General features: G+C 41.2%; 2 protein-coding genes across 2 annotated transcripts; both read right to left on the bottom strand.

The window, feature by feature from the left end:
• Positions 1-3,851, bottom strand: LOC119779386. The gene is made up of 2 exons (XM_038279019.1): positions 3,443-3,851; positions 1-401 (listed from the first exon to the last, which is right to left on the bottom strand). The coding sequence occupies exons 1-2, from the start codon at positions 3,771-3,773 to the stop codon at positions 16-18; spliced, it is 717 nt and encodes a 238-aa protein (XP_038134947.1). The 5' UTR covers positions 3,774-3,851; the 3' UTR covers positions 1-15.
• Positions 3,852-11,101: 7,250 nt separating this feature from the next.
• Positions 11,102-16,430, bottom strand: LOC119779385 (myelin-oligodendrocyte glycoprotein-like). The gene is made up of 4 exons (XM_038279018.1): positions 16,093-16,430; positions 14,186-14,533; positions 13,984-14,097; positions 11,102-11,241 (listed from the first exon to the last, which is right to left on the bottom strand). Exons 1-4 carry the CDS (start codon positions 16,124-16,126, stop codon positions 11,102-11,104), a joined length of 636 nt encoding a protein of 211 aa, XP_038134946.1. The 5' UTR covers positions 16,127-16,430.
• Positions 16,431-17,128: the final 698 nt, after the last annotated feature.

Raw genomic sequence — 17,128 nt, 5'->3', positions numbered from 1 at the left:
CCAGGTTTTTGTTGTTTATGTGTTTTGTTCCTGCTGAGGATAGAGCAGCTGCTTCCACTCACCTCTGACTATGAGGACCACCACCTTCTGCTGCAGCCTCTTTCCATTCTCATCATAGATGGTGCAGGTATAAACACCGTCAGTGAGAGGGAAGTCCCTGATGGTCAGACTGAGGTCTCCAGTTGTTAATGGATCTTCATTCATCTCTGTGTGGCCTCCATAATCCTGATCCTCTGCTGGTATGTGTTGGCCTGTCTGATATTTGTAGAGCATCGTGTCTTCTACGTCTGTGAGTCTCCACTCCACAGTGATGCCCTCAGAGAGGAGGCGACGTGTTGCATGAAAGGGAAGAACTACGGACCTCTTTCCCTCGTCCACAGAAACCTTTTCCACCTTGTAGACTGAGAGCAGAGAGGAACATTGGTCTTTTTCTAGTAGCCTTTGTAGCCCAAAACGTCAACACAGATGAACAATGTAATGATTTAAAGAGTGCCTGCATAGAATAGTTTTCATCACTTAGTTCTGACATTCAGAGGATTCTAGCACCACTTAGTGACTGATGGAGGAAACAGTAGTGACGTATTCAGGAGAACGACTGAGAGCTGGAACAGTGCATTTATCAGGGACACCTGCTGAAGCTTTCATGGATTCAGATACAGCTTTAACTTCACATTGGGTCACAGCTTTCTGCTTCAACCCCCACAGGATGCTGTCGGATTATTTAAGTTCCTTAAGGATCCTGAGCTGCTTTTAAAGGGGGGTGAAGCAGATCAGATGAGATCTGGAGAACTTGAAGCACTCCACTGTGTTGTTGGGATCAAATGTATATTATGTAACCGGAACTACACCCTCTGAAGGCACACCCCTCTAGTGGAGTTTTAAAAAGACAAACTACTTCCATTCAACTTCCTGCTGCCAGCAGCCGCAGGTGCTAAAGGCTAGACTCTGAGCTCTTTCCAGCTAAAGGCTAAGCTAAAGTGGAAACCAAATCCGTCCGGAGAGGTCTCACTAGACCGAGTCAGCCTTTCTTTCCCCCCTATGATTCAAAAGAAGCAGCAGAGGAACCGCTACAAAAGGGCAGGGCCTACCAGCTAATCACCATAGCAAAAAGGGAAAGCTAATGCTCATTGGTCTGGCTAACATAGTAGCTCTGGCTACCTCATGATTAACACGGTATAAAAAAAAATAATAATTCACAAGCTAACCACTTCTTTGTTTTAGCTGGACACATCCAGACCACAACCCCTGTGACCAGCTAAGCTAGCCCATTTCTATTTGTGTCTCATTGCTGTTTAATACATCATAATGTTTGGGCAAACTTGCAAAACAGTGTCTCTTCTGTATTCTGACCATTTTAAGTCTGTTTTGATTTGGTTCCATTGTTAAAAGAGTCGCTGGGTTGCTCAGTGCAACATAAACATATCTTGCTACCAACAGCCGTAACAATGGTGACCCCATATGGTGCAGGGGCTTTTGCAAGAGTCGTGCCCAACCTGGATTGACTGTGAAGACAGCTAACGCTGCCGGAAATTCCACTAACCAACTAACAATTTCTAACCAACTAGAGATTGTGTAAGCAAGTGAAAGAGGCTACAGATAAGACCCATGATCAAATCTATTTAAACAAGTAATGGTGACAATGATTAAAACACACAAACCAGTTCCAAACTAAATGTTCTGGTAAAATCATCAGTTTTTCCATCACTCTCCATTATGGAGCTCTAAGCTAGCTCCAACAGTGTTCTCCCTCTGACGTCACCATGGAGATGGGTTTTTACCAGCTGTTCCTCAGATTGCTGGAGCTACTGAATGTAGGATATTAGTATTAAAAATAACTCTCTTTGGTTCCTAATAACCCAAAGCCACCTGGTTTGTCCTGCTGCATGATTGCAGTGTTGGGCAAGCTACTTGTCCAGTGTAGTGAGCTAAGCTATCAGTTACTCAGCAATAAATGAAGCTTCACTACACAAAAGCTACCACCTAAAGAATTATAGCAAGCTAAGTTACACTAATGTGTTAAAAGTAGCTTAACTACATCAGAAGCTACTTAACGTTGTACCAACCTAATGTCAATTCAAAATGAGTCTGATGCACTGGTTAAAATATTTATTAAAGATCAGCCAATGACATAACACAGTGTAAACATTGCTTTATGATCAGCATATTAAAATAAAAACTAAAGTAATTACTAGTAGACAAACTAGTAAACAATCTGCTGTTATTAGAACCAAATTAAAGTTACTGTGTAGTGTTCTACATATCGAGACATGGCTATGAGTTTGCATTCAATGGACATCTCTAGGGAAAACAAAACCCTACAAAAGACCTCAATTAAACAGTTGATTCAAGTAACAAACAAAACTGTTTACAAAAGAAGGTGAAAAAAATAAAGAAGCTAATTAAGTGATACATATATTTATGTCTCACCATATAATTTAATTTCTACCTACATATTTATTCATTGTATTTTTGGAGGCAATTAATTGAATGCTTATTTATTTATTTATTGAGCATTTATTTATTTATGTATTTATTTCATATACGGTAGAGCTGTTCCTCCATAAAAAATGTTATCTGTGCACAGCCTAAAAACAGATTTATGTAAACATCCTTTCAGTAAACTAGGCCATGAAAATACAATATCAAAGTTTCACTACACTACTGCTCTCTAATTAGAGTATCTTAGTGGCACATATGGGAGAATTATCCTGCCATAATGCAAGAGCACATAACTTCAATTAGAGAAAAGAATTTCATCTTCTTGCTCTCAAAACTTATAATGCTCACACTCCAAACATGCGCTCTCTCTCAAATATTTTCTCTTCTCTCAAAAATCTTTGTTTCTTCTCTCAGATTTAAACAGATATTTTCTATATTATCACAGATATTTTCTCCTCTCGCTTGCCTCCTTCTCTTCGCGCACAAACCGCGCTCTGCACGGGTCTCAGTTACGCTCGCAAACCCATAGGCTCTGCTTGCGGATTTGTTTTGCTCTCTCAGACTGCATTTGGATCGTTGCCTAGCAACCTTTCCAGCCAATAGAACGACAGCCTCGGAAAGGGTGCGCTTGTTTAACCCTACTGAGTGTGCCTGTGCTACTACGCCACTTATAAAGCGTCAGCTGAAACTGCTATTTACAGTAGTTTTGTGGCTGATTGTTGTTTAGAAATAGAAAACCTGGTTTCATTTCTTAGTTATGCCCTGGATTTTGTAGCGTTTGTGGACGCTACGTCGCTACTTGATCAAAACAATAACGTCGCTACAGGAAAGTTACTTGATAAATAAAGCAGCGACGCTACGGTCAAGCTACTGGAAAATGTAGTTAAACTAATAGCTTCGCTACATGTAGCGGCGCTACTGCCCATCACTGCATGATTGCAATGCAAAATTACAAAATCACAAAATTAACTTACATCTATATGGCATCTTCAACTTTACTAACCTCTCACAGTGAGCATCACTGTCTTCCGTGCCAGTATTTTCCCATCTTTGTTGTAGATGGTAGAGATGTAGACGCCGCTGTCTTCCAGTTTGGGATCCTTTAGAGTGAGGGTCAGATCTTTAGTCTTCACAGCGTCAGGTCTCATGTCTGTGCGGTCCTGGTACTCATGGTTCTGTCTCTCTAACTGGTTTTGACACTCCTGATATTCATGTACAGTGTTGGGTTTATCAGTGTGGTTCCAAACCACTTTAGCATCATGGGGCAGGTGAGCTAATGTTTTAAAAGGCAGACGGACAACATCTTCGCTCACTGTGACATCTACCTCCTCCATCAGGCTCTCTGTCAGGGATAGAACCAGAGATGCATTTCAAACCAGACATCCAACAGCCCAACAACCACTATTGAGCATTTTTCCTTTGGATAAACTTTACATGCACAAGTGCACTTTCACAAACAACTACAGGTGCTTGGTTCCAGGTACTCAGAGATTCACATCCACACAGAAAGCCCATATTCTGATCTTCAGGTAACACAGAGTACATGTCAGATTAAAAAATACTACTTATACTTCAGCGATAGTTTCAAGGTGTTGCTTTACTGTATGTCTCGTACCATGTCAGTTGGTTGTGCTGTTCTTTTTCCATCTCTTTGCAGGTGATGAAGCAGACTAAAAATGTTTTATCATTATCTCCCTTTTATCTCCTCTTTCTTTCATCTTTTCTCCTTTTTTCTGTTTTTCCTCTTCTATTCTGTTTACATTGCAGTATCCAAATAATCTGTAAAACTCCCTGCATGATTATAATAAAGCTATTTATATGCATAAATCAAGCGGAACACTATGGCGATAGCTGTACTGCTCCACTTGTGAAAGCAAAATCTGTTGGGCTCTTTTTGGCATCAAGACAATAATTTTTATTGCCACATTGCCAGACAGGACACGGTAAAAAGAACAACAACTTTAAAATCATTGCTGCTAAGAGCAGGTGGAATGGACGGTTCAACAGAGCTATGGCTCTGGGTGAGTTTGGCAACTGTATTAAAAAGAAATCTAGGATTATTCTTATTCTCCTCTATTAATGAGGAGAAGGGTCCTCTTATACAGCAGTAAACCATTTTTCCAGACTAGGAAGGACTCTCGCAGGCCTGTGGAGCAATATTTTCTCTCCAGTTTCCTAGCATTTTGCTTCAAAGTACGCAGCTCTGCATTAAACCAAGGAGCCAGCTTTCTATTTTTAACATTTTTCATTTTCAAAGGAGCTGCGTTGTCTAAGGCAGTACGCAGAGAACTAGCAACCCCATCAACAAAATCATCAACCTGTGAAGGGGAATAAGCTATGCTTTTGCACTCTGCAGCACTGCTCAGCGACACAGAGGAGAGAGAAAGTGAAGCAGATTCTTTAAAATGTATAACTGCTCTATCTGATAAAGATCTACTAAAATGTAACCTTCTTTTGGGGGAGGAGAACTCTGTTAAAGTAATCCTGAAGGTTATTAGAAAGTGGTCAGAGAGGACAGGGTTGTGAGGAAATACTGTTATTTCTTCACATTCTATGCCGTATGTCAGCACAAGATCCAAAGTATGAAGATGAGAATGTGTGGGACTATTCACATTTTGAACAAAGCCAATAGTGTCTAAGATAGCATTAAAGGCTGCTCTTAAGCTATCGCCTTCAATGTCAGCATGGATGTTAAAATCTCCCACTATGATGACCCGGTCAGTATTTAATACCAAATCAGAAAGGAACTCTGAAAACTCATCTAAAAATTCAGAGTAAGGACCTGGTGGACGATACAAAGTTACAAAAAGAAGAGGTTTTCTTGCCTTGAAATTTGGATCAGGGAAATTAAGGGTTAAATGATCAAAGAGTTGTAGGTATTAACTGTTTTGGGAGTAATCAGTAAGTCAGACTGGAAGATTGTTGCTACTCCTCCTCCTCGCCCAGAACTTCTGGGGATGTGAAAATTTAAATAGCTTGAAGGAGTTGCCTCATTTATGCTCACATAATCCTCTTGCTGCAGCCAGGTTTCTGTAAGGCAACACAAGTCAATGTGATTATCACAAATCAAGTCATTAACTAGCAGACTTTTAGAGGAAAGAGATCTTATGTTAAACAGACCACATTTAATCGTTTTAACTTTTTCCCCAATTGGAGTTATTTTTATTTTATTTAAATTATACTCCTTTTCCAATTTATTAGAATCAGAATCAGAAATACTTTAATAATCCCAGAGGGAAATTACTTTTGTTACACGCTCCAGTGATAGTTTTATATATATATATATATATATACACACATTCAACAACACAAGACGTAGCTGCCATCAGAGTCAACTCATCTAAATATTCTAATAGTTAGTTAAAAACGAGAGTTAATACATAATAGTATTGAAATTAAAAAGTTCAATCATAAATAAATAACTTTCAGTAAATGTATGTTTATGTACATTGGTTAAAATAGCTCAATAAAATGTAAGGAGGAACCTTTGTTTTTTGTTCCGCATTTCACGTTGTTGCCCATGGGAAGACACAATTCTTTTTTTTGCACCTTTTTCTTCAAGATGTTTCACCAGAAAGCTTTAAGCTTGGTTTTCTGAGAAAAGCTGTATAAGTTATCTTTATTCCTCTGGAGTTTATCTGTTTTACTTATATTTATTTGTGTAAAAATGTATATTTGTCTTGAGCTAATTTGGGTTCTGTTTCCCTTTTTAGTTCTGACGGCATTTTTGGGGGCTTTATAAGACGTGTCCGCAATAAATGGCTGTTAAAAACCAAAGAACGACGTTGAGCCTTGATTATCTCTAGAGGAGTAACACAAGATAATAAAGATAAAAATAAAAATAAAAAAAGAGATAAAACATATTCACATATAGCTCTTCTGTATATGTATATGTACGTATATCTATGCATATGTAAAAACTAAATCCAAGTAAAGTGATAAATCCAAGTAAAGTGATACGTGACGTGCAAAAATAGTGCATAAATGTAAATAACGGGGGGGCTGAAACACTTGAGGAAGGCGTTATAGAGGTTGATGACCACAGGTAGGAATGATTTCCTGTGGCGCTCTGTGGTGCATCTGGGTGGGAGGAGTCTCCTGCTTAAGGAGCTGGTCTGCTGGACCAGTGTGTCGTGGAGAGGATGTGAGTCATTGTCTAAGATGGACTGAAACCTGGACAGCATCCTCCTCTCTGCCACGGTGGTCAGGGTGTCCAGCTGCTCCCCCACAACATCACCGGCCCTCTTGATCAGTTTGTTCAGTCTGTTGTCAGCGACCCTCAGCCCACTGCCCCAGCATGTGACAGCAAAGAAGAGCGTGCTAGCAAAAACAGACTCATAAAACATCCTCAGTATCGTCCCACAGATGTTAAAGGACCTCAGCCTCCTCAGGAAGAATAGTCGGCTTTGGCCCTTTTTGTAGACAGCCTCGGTGTTTCTAGTCCAGTCCAATTTATTGTTAAAGTACAATCCCAGGTACTTCTATTCCTCCAGGGGAGTTTTAATTTTTGGGTTTTGTTTTTTCAAACACTGTTTTGGATGGGTAAAGAGTGGTAAATTAGAGAAGCTGCAGAAGGTCTTTAAACAACTCTGTTTTCCCTGTCTGCACCCTGGGAGCAGACATATTGAAACCCAATGGGCATGAAATCAACTTTAGAAATGTTTCAGAAAAAAAAAAAATGTTTCAGACCAATTAAATGCTTTGGGACGTGTGGATGCCCAAAATCCCCAACAAAGGAAGAGGTTTTGGGAAAAAATTTGGAAAAAAAAGGATGGATGGATGGATGGATGGAGGGGATGGATGGAGGGATTTTTGGGGGATGATGGATGAATGATGAAGGGATGGTTTTGGAGGGAAAGAGGGAATGGGGGAAAGAGGGATGATGGATGGATGGTGAATAATGAATTTTGGAGAATGGAGGGAGGGAGGGTTTGGAAAGGAGGGATGGGGGTGGATGGATGGATAAAGGGGATGGGGGAGGGAAGGATGGATGGAGGGATGATGATAAAGGGAGGAATTGGATGAGGGAAAGGATGGTTTGGGGATGGTTTGGATGAATGAAAAATGAAGGATGGAGGGAGGGATGGAGGGAGGGAAAACTTGGTTGGATGGATGGATGGATAAAATGATAAATTTGGATGGATGGATGGATGATGGATGGATGGTTTGATGGAAATGGAAAAGGAAGGGATGGAGGGAGGGAAAGGTTGATGAAGGGGATGGATGGAGGGATGATGGAAAAAGGAGATAAAATGGATGGAGATGAATGGATGGATGGAGGGATGGATGGAGGATAAAAAGGGTTGGATGGATGGATGGAGGGATGGATGGAGGGATGATGAAGGGTATGATGATGGAGGGGAGGGATGGATGGATGGAGGGATGGATGGTTTGGATAAATGTAGGGAATGAATGGATGGATGGATGGAGGGTTTGGATGGATGAGGGTTGGAGGAGGGATGGATGATGAATGGATGGTTTGAGGGAAATTGGGAGGGATGAATGTATGATGAATGGAGGGGAGGGAAATGGATGATAAAAGGGGATGGATGATGAAGGGAAATGGATGGTTTGGAAAGGGAATGGTTGGAGGGATGAATTTATGATGAATGGATGAAGGATGGAGGATGGATGGTTTGAATGAAAGATGAATGGATGAAGGGAGGGATAAATGAAGGGAAATGGATGAGAATGGATGGAGGGATGGATGGATGGTTGGAGGGAATGGTTTGGAAAATGGATGGGGGAAATGGATGGTTTGGAGGGAAAACGGATGGAGGGTTTGGATGGAGGGAAAGGATGAGGGAAAGGATGGATAAAATGGAGGGAAAGGAGGGAAAGAGGGAATTGATGGATGGATGGATGATGGATGGTTGGATGGATGGAGGGGAAAGAATGGAGGGTTTGGGGGAAATAAAGGGATTTTGAAGGAATGAATGATGAAAGGGATGGGGGGAAGGGAAATGAAAAATGGAAAGGATGAGGGGAAAGGGAAAGGAGGGTTGGAGGGAGGGGAATGGGGGATGTTTGGATGATGAAGGGAGGATAAAATGGAGGGATGGATGGAGGGAAAAGGATGGATGGATGGAAAATTATAAATGAAGGGGAGGGAAAGGAGGGATGATGAATGGAGGGAAAGATGAAGGGGGAAAGGAGGGAAGGGAATTTTTTGGGGTTGGAGGGAGAATGTTTTAATGAATGGTGGATGATGGATGGATGGATGGTTGAATTTTAAAGGGATAAATTTTTGGTTTAAAAGGAAAGGATAAATAAAATGGAGGGAAATAGGGTTTGGGAAAGGGGAGGATGGAGGGATGGGGGAGGGAAGGATGGAGGGAGGGGAATGGATGGATGGGAAGGAAAGGGTAGGGGAAGGTTTGGATTAAGGGAAATAGGGATGGAGGGAAAGGGATGGATAAATTTTGGAGGGAAATGGATGGATGTAAGGTTTGGAGGGAGGGGTTTTGGATGATGGATGGATGGATGGGGGGATGGAGGGAAGGGGGGGGAAAGGGAAAGGGAATGATTGATGGATGAGGGGTTTTTGTTTGGAAAAGAGGGAGGGATGGAGGGAAAATGGATGGAGGGAAGGTTGGATGGAGGGAGGGTATGGTTGGGATGGTGGAGGGGGAAAATGGATGTGGGGGAAAGGATGATATGGAGGATGGGAGGGAGGTTTGGATGGATGGGAAATGGGAGGGAATGGATTGAGGGTTTGGAGGGATGGAGGGAAGGGATAAAAGGGATGGATGGAGGGAAAGGAGGGGTGGATGGAAGGGGGAAGGGATTGAGGGAATGGAGGGAAGGTTGGAGGGAATGTGAGTTTTGTTTTTTGGAGGAGAGGAGATGGAAATTAGGTTTATGGAGGGATGTAATAAAGGATGGTTTTTTGGATGGAGGGGGTGGATGAGGAAATGGAGGTATGGGATTGGGAATGGGAATGGTGGATTGGATGGATTGTTGGGATTTGGATTTTTTGAGGATTGGAAGGATGAATTTGGGGGGAAATCCCTGGGGGCCCTGGATGGACTGGTTTTGGTGGATGGTGGGGAATTAGGAAAAAAAAGGATGGTTTTTGGAGGATGATGATGGGTTTTGGACCCATGGAAAAGAGGGATGGTTTTAAGGTTTGATGGAGGGGATATGATTGAAGGGAAATGGAGGGTGAAAGGGATGGGAGAGGGATGGAAGGATGGATGGATGGAATGGGAGGAAGGGATGGAGTTTATTGGGAGGATGGTTTGGTGGATTGGGATTTTGGATTGGAGGGGAGGGGATATCGGAATTGAAGGTGGAAAATTTTGATTTGAAGGGAATTGGAGGGATGGAAATTTTAAGGAGGGAAGGATGAGGATGAAATTGGAGGGGAAAATGTTTGTATGGGTTTGGAGGGTTTGGTTTTGGAGGGGTTGGAGGATGTAGGATATTGAAAAATGGAAGGGGATGGATTTGATTGGATGGATGGAATGAATGGTTTAATTATGATAAATTGAGGGAGGGAGAGAGGAGGATTTTGGGAATTAAGGGGGATGGCTGTTTTGGATTGGGAATGGAGGGGGGGGATTTTATTTATTTTTTGGGAATGGATGTAGGGATGGAATTTTTAAAGCTTTCTTTTAAGGATGATAGTATTTTTGGTATTTGTTTTTGTATGGTTTGAAAATATGTTTTTGGTTTTTGGATGGTGATGGTTTGGATGGATGTTTTTGGATTGATGGGAATTTTTTTGGAAATTTTTAGGGTTTTGAATTTTTTGGGAGGAGCGGTTTAATGGGAGGAGGATGGAGGCTGGAAGGATATGGAGATGGATGGAATGGATTTTTGGTTTGGAGAGAATTAGGGAAGGAAGGGATGGAAGGGTTTGATTTTTGGCTTTTTATGGAGGAGGAAAGGAAATTTTAATGGATGGAAGGAGGGAAATGGGGTTTTTGGGTAAATTTTGGGATTCTGGAGGGGGTTGATGGATTGGGTTTTTGATTGAGGAGGAGAAGGAGAGGAGGAAGAGGGTTTTAGGGATGGTTTTGAAAGGAAAGTTTTTTGTAAAAATGGGAAATTGAATTTTTTAAATTGGAAAAGGGAAAAAATGGAAATGGATTAGCTGAAAGGGATGGATGGGTTTAATGTTTCATGGGTTTTTGGGAGGATTTTTTTAATTTTTAGGGATTATGGGTTTTGGATTTTGATGAAAGGATATGGATTGGACTTGGTTTGGTTTTGGAAGGGTAGGGATGGAGGGTTTGGATTTGTTTAAAATTTTTGGAGGGAGGATTAGTAGGGATGATATGGAATGTTTTAATGGAAGGTGATTTTATGGAAGGTAAAAGGTGGGGGATGATAGTTTTATGGATGGAGGAAATTGGAATATTTTGATTTTTTTAAAGGATAAAAAAATAATAAAAGTAAAACCCCAAGCTGGAGGCCCCCTTTTTCTTGGAAACCCTTTTGGATCAGCCCCCCCCAAGCCCCCCGGGTCCCCGTTTCCCCCCACCCCCGCAGGTCCCCCTCTGTAACCCCCAAACCAAGCCCCCCCCCCCTTTCCCTCCGCTGGGTCCTTCAAGTCAACTGAGGTTCCCCCTGTAGCCCCAAAATTTTTCGCTCTCATCTTTTTTTCTCCCCCTTCATAGATGTTCTCCTGTTCCTCAGGCGGGGTTTTCGGTTTGTTCTAAAACCCCGGGACTCTGATGTTCTGGTCAGAACGGGTCCACTCCACTCTGACATCCTGGGGAAAGGCTCTGTTGGCTTTTAGGGGCAGCAGGACAGACTTCTCCCCTTCTCTGATCTCCACTGTTTCCGACCTAAGCTCTGAAAAGCAAGGAGAATATATCAGTTCCATAACTGCTAGAAGTTAAAAGACTTAATAAGAGAGAACAAAATCAAAGTAGCAAACACTGTAGAACATAATTTAAAGCAGAAGAACATCATCATGTTCCAGAGAGTGGAGACCAGAGAGCCTCAGGTGGAGGTGGGACTCGGCTTCCACAGCTTTTCTAGCTTAATACTTGTTGCTGTTTGAACCAGGAAAAGTTCAAAGTTTCAATTTTTTAACTAATTTCTAAAGAAAAAAATCAATGTGATCATCAGGCCTTACCGTCAGAATTAGAACATCTCAGAGGGGCTGACAAAGATGAGCTACGTATGTATGTATGGTTCTACAAATCCCATACAAGTGACACCAGGAGTTTAGTTCCTGGATCTTCTCTCGAGCCCAGTGATATAGAGTAGTGTTAATTTTTTCCGCCATTTTTAAATTTAGTTTCAGTTTTAGTCCAGTTTCAGCATCGCTTGTTAGTTTTTATCACATTTAGTCTAAATTTGGACTAAAACCAGTTAGACTATTGTTTGGTGAATCATTAATCACCTTAAGAAACAACCCACGGACTTGATTAAGAGAAAGAAAAACTCTTGTGTCTCATCAGGGTTTATTTATTTGTTTGTTATTGTTGTTTTCTTGTTGTGTTTATTGTCTATATCTATAAGAAAATATTAATATTATTCAATACCTTCCTAAATGTATGAAAAAGTATGCATTAAAATACAATAACTTAACTTTCTGTCGGATGGTGTTTATTCACACACAGGCTCCACAGTCAAATCTTTCGGATTGCCATTCCAACAAACCTGGCTGTAGTCAGGCGCCTAGCCTCAATTAGCATTACACCAGCTATTGTCCCAGATCCTTAATTAATGTGGATATTAAAATAATCTGTAAAGCTTTAGCAAAATGATTAGATAAAGTCACTCCTCTCATAATCCACCCTGATCAAACTGGTTTCATTAAAGGGAGGCAGTCAGCTGCTAACACACGCAGACTGCTGAATTTAATAGATTATTCCTACAGCAAAAATCTTAAATCCTATATATTGTCCTTAGATGCAGAAAAAGCATTCGATAGAGTAAACTGGACATTTCTATTGAGCCTCTAGCTGCTACAATCAGACAAACTAATGTGGTTAAAGGTATAAAAGGCCTGAAAATAGAGCATAAAATTAGTCTTTACGCAGATGATGTATTACTTTATCAAACACTTGCCTCTCTCAAGTAATTAGTTTACTAGAATCTTTCTCAGAGGTCTCAGAATTCTCTATAAATTGGTCTAAATCTATAATACCACCAATTAATTGCTCTCTACAGAATCCCTCAGGTCTACAATCTGGAAATATCAAATATTTGGGAATTACTGTGTCATCTAAACTAGCTGAGTTACCAAAACTCAACCACACCCCTCTTTTAAAGAAAATAGAAGAGATGAAAGATGGAAATCGCTTCCGATCTCCCTTATGGGTCGGGTAGCCTCAATTAAAATGATGGTCTTACCCAGAATTAACTACCTATTTTCAATGATCCCAAATAAACCATCAACCGAATGGTTTAAATCTCTAGATTCTTCCATCTCTACATTTCTTTGGAAGGACAAACCTCCTCGTATCAGCTTAAAAACACTACAGAAAACTAAAGACAGATGTTTTAAAAATATTAACATCAGCTCTTCCCTGACAGCATGGTGGGAATTTCTAAAAATAACGAACTCATCACTTATCCCGTGCAGTCATACACCCATCTGGAATAACCCTGACATTCTACAAAATAATAATGTGATAAACTTTCCGTACTGGAAGAATAAAGGTATAAACTATCTGGATCATTTATTTGAAGGTACGGAGTTTATCACATTCGCTAGATTAAATTTGCAATATGGCATTAACAAAAATAAATTCTTAGAATATGAGTTAATTAAAACTATAATTAGAAATAAATTCAAGCATATTGATGGAGGTTTAAAAATTCCAACTAATATACCAGAGTTTCTAGAGTTAACCCCCCCCAAACTACTGTCTAAGTTATACAGGACACTGACTAAACTGGATGATCCAATATCTCTTCCTATTACTAAATGGGAGGAGGATTTATCAGTTAGCTTTGAACAAAACATCTGGGCTCAGATATGTCTAAGAACTTTTAACATGACTAGAAACCCCAATTTACAATTAATACAATACAAAATCCTCCACAGAGTGCACTATACAGGTCAAAGATTATTCAAGATGGGGTTTGCACAATCTAACATCTGTCCACAGTGCACAGGCAATCAACTTGATAATTATTTTCACGCGTTATGGTTCTGCACGCCGGTTCAGAGGTTAGGGGTTCAGGTATGTAAGGATCTATCACTGTGCCTGGGTTGTAAAATCCCAATTTCCCCTTCAGTATGCCTGCTGGGTGACTTTGAGGGAAGCTCTATGGGAAAAAAATCAGTTTGCATGGCCTTCACTGCGTTATGTATCGCAAAGAAAACTATCCTCATGACAAAGAAAGAAAGAAAGATTTTCTCTACCATGTTCTAGTATGACGTGTTTTAACTTTTTGGAATAAGGCTGTGACATAAAATATGGAGAAAGTGAAACTTTCTGGATGCACTGTAAAGGTAGTTGAAATTTAATTCTGAGTAAACACTCAATGGTTGGACTGGGTAAGAATACTTATGGAGGACTCTGCAGCCTTCATCAAATCTGGGCTGGTTCATCCTCTATCCAGTGACCAACATACCTGCTGTGTGCTTCTTTTTCCATCTGTAGTACCAAACAGCTGCTGGACCAACCAGCAGAACTACAGGGATCAGAACCCCAAGCAGAACCCAGGGCCAGACAGGAGGAGGAGCTTCTGCAGACACCATTAACAGAGAGAGAAGCTAATGTTTCCAATGATGTCTAAATACCTTTAGATCATCCAGAGAAGCTTCCTCTCTGACCTTTGACCTGCAGCTCCACAGTTTCTTGGTGCAGATCTTCTCCCATCCTGCGGACGGTGCAGGTGAAGTTCCCGCTGTCGGTGAAGGTGGGTTTCCTCAGAGTCAGACTGAGGTCTCCGGTCTGCAGAGCGTCCTCCATCATTGAGGTCCGACCTTCATAACGCTGGTTCTGGTCCTTCAGATAATCCCCAGCCGGCTCACGAACATGGACCGTGGGGATCCGGAAGTCGTCTCTGTCCCAAACTGTTGTAGAACCACTGGACACAGAAGGTTTGACCTGACAGGGCAGCAGGACAGACTCCTCCCCCTCAAACACCTCCACCTGGAGCCCCAAGGCATGCTGGGAAACTGAGGACAGAGACAAGAAGCTGTCTGTAGAGAAGTTCTGACAGAACCAAGGTTCTCTGTAGGACTTCTAGTGTGATGAGCTCCTTCCAAGGAACTGATCTGGGTCATCCTGGTTCTGTTACTGAGGCAGGATTCTGAAGCCACCACAGCCTCTCCGATGGGACCAGATGATCCACTGGTTCACTATCCTAGATTATAACCCTTAAAGAGGCAGATCAGAAAGCTGCTAGTGGGTCAGAACTGTGCAGGATTGGAACGGCTCTAAACATGGCTTTGAACTCCTGTTGAATTGTTTTTCATTAATCAATATAACGGCCATGGATGATTTATTTATGCAGGTGATATTTGAACTTTTGTGGATGGAGTAATGTAACCTTTTACAGGATGACCTCCTGCAGAGTGCAGAGGTTCACTGTTATATCTGTAACAAATAAACACTGAATGAGCGGAGCAACACAGAGACAAACAGGACAAACAACCATTCACATTCACACCTAAGGAGGATTTAGAGAAGCCAATTAACCTAACAGTCATGATTCTGGACTGTGGGAGGAAGCTGGAGTACCTGGAGAGAACCCACGCATGCTCAGGGAGAACATGCTAACTCTTCTGCATGAACCCAGAACCTTCTTGATGCAATGCAGTAGTGCTACCCACTGCTCCACTGAGCTGACATAGACCACTGTTGTTATTCTAATTAATGTTTTTCTATGCAGAACATAGAGGCGTGTGCAGTTCTTTCATTCCGTCTCTATCGGATTCATTGCTGTCGAACCTGGAGGTGTTCTGGTTAAAGGAATAAAAGCTACAGGCAGCTGGAAGAACTTTGTGTTTACCTAGAAAAACTGCATTAGGAAACGTTTAGTTGTATTCAGCATCTTTTAACCAGTAGGATTTATTATTGGCCAAGAAAAGAAAAAACTGCTGCAGAGCTGAGCCTGTTATTGATGGTCAGTGATATCCGTCCAGTCAGCAGTGTATCCTGAACAAACACTCTAGGCCTGATATTTCCATTAAAAATCTATTTTCTGTTGTAATATTTTAATGTTTTAAGGAGTTTTGTGTTTTCATTTTCTGTTCCCATAATCACCAAAAAATACTACCGGTAAAAGGACAGTTTGAGGATATTCCACTCTATGTGGGATGGATCTATGTTATATTCATCAGCTTCACTTTTTTTCAGACATACGGACCAAAATATTGGACTTTATTCTGTTAACATTTGAACTCCACCAACTGAGAAATGATTAAAATAATGGTTCTGGATTTCTACTTTACTAACAGCCTTCCTGAACTCGGATGGATTCTAATCAAATTAATGATCCTCATGCGGACAAAGATTTAACAAAGTGTGAGACATTCAAATAAAACCATCAACATTTACGATCATATTAAACCTTCATAATCAATCAATAAACAACATGTATAGATTTGTGCTCATATCTATTTATAAAGATTCTACAGTTGTTTTTCTAAACCTGTCTCTATGACATCATAATTGCTCATAATGACAGACAGAGGTGAACAGAGCCATGGATGGCTGAGCAGAGGTCACTTACTCAGCAGGACCACCAGCAGCTGCTGCAGGAACATCTCAGGCCTTCTGCTCCAAACTCAGACCAGCCAGAACCTCCTCTGGATCAGGTTCTGGTTCCGTTCCAGCAGGTTTTCGCCACGTCTCTGAACAGTGTCCGCATGTTTGTGAGCTGAGTCTGTGAGGCGGAGCCCAGATCAGCTCAGACCTTCTAATCCTGAGGGCAGAACACCTGTACCGGCTGGATGAGACAGGTGTTCCAGTGGGCGTGGCTTTGAACCAGGCAGAAAGAAAACAATGAGAGCTGTGGAATACACACCCCTCTGATCAAACAAATAACTCTGATTAAAGAACTACAGATACCCGACATTAAAGGACTACAATTCCCTCTGATATTAGAGGACTACAAATTGTTACATGTTTTTAAACTTATTTTATGCTCTAATTACACTAATGATTTGAGTTTTTTTAGCTATGAGTTATTCATTTCCAGTTTTCTTTCTTTAGAAGCACCATAGAAATAAAAAAATAATAATTTTCACTTATTACAGTGTAAGGTTTAAATACTGCCTTTAAAATAATTTTAACCCATTTTTCTCTTTCTTCTTGTCGCACTCTTTTTTCTCCTTATGGTAATTTGACCATGATCAATATGCACACCGAATCCGCTGGTGCCACCCGGGATAAATCCCGCTCTAGGTTATCTATGTGTCAGCAAAATCAAATATCTTTTGGTGATATTTACGAGAGTTCCTCGTTGTACTCAACAGCAGCCCTCTGTGTATTACTGCTGCGTGAGGGTCTTGTATTTTCAAGTGGAAAAACCCAAATCTACCTTTAATTATGTGAAAGGACGGAGCGGACTCAGGGGTCTCTGGATTGTAAGGAGAGGGCTCAGGGGTCTCTGGAAAGGACGGAGCGGACTCACATGCCTCAGAAGAGGGGTCACTGATTCAGGAGAGGAAATTGATTCCGGTGAAGGAGCAGGGCGTCATGGAGGTGATGACTGAGACCACATGGGAAACTGACCTGGCTGACCCATCGAGGAGGCCATGGCAGCT

Source organism: Cyprinodon tularosa, unplaced genomic scaffold (genome assembly GCF_016077235.1).
Source record: "Cyprinodon tularosa strain WSP-4 unplaced genomic scaffold, ASM1607723v1 ctg1469, whole genome shotgun sequence".
NCBI lineage: Eukaryota > Metazoa > Chordata > Actinopteri > Cyprinodontiformes > Cyprinodontidae > Cyprinodon > Cyprinodon tularosa.
This window is presented reverse-complemented; position numbering and strand designations above follow the sequence as displayed.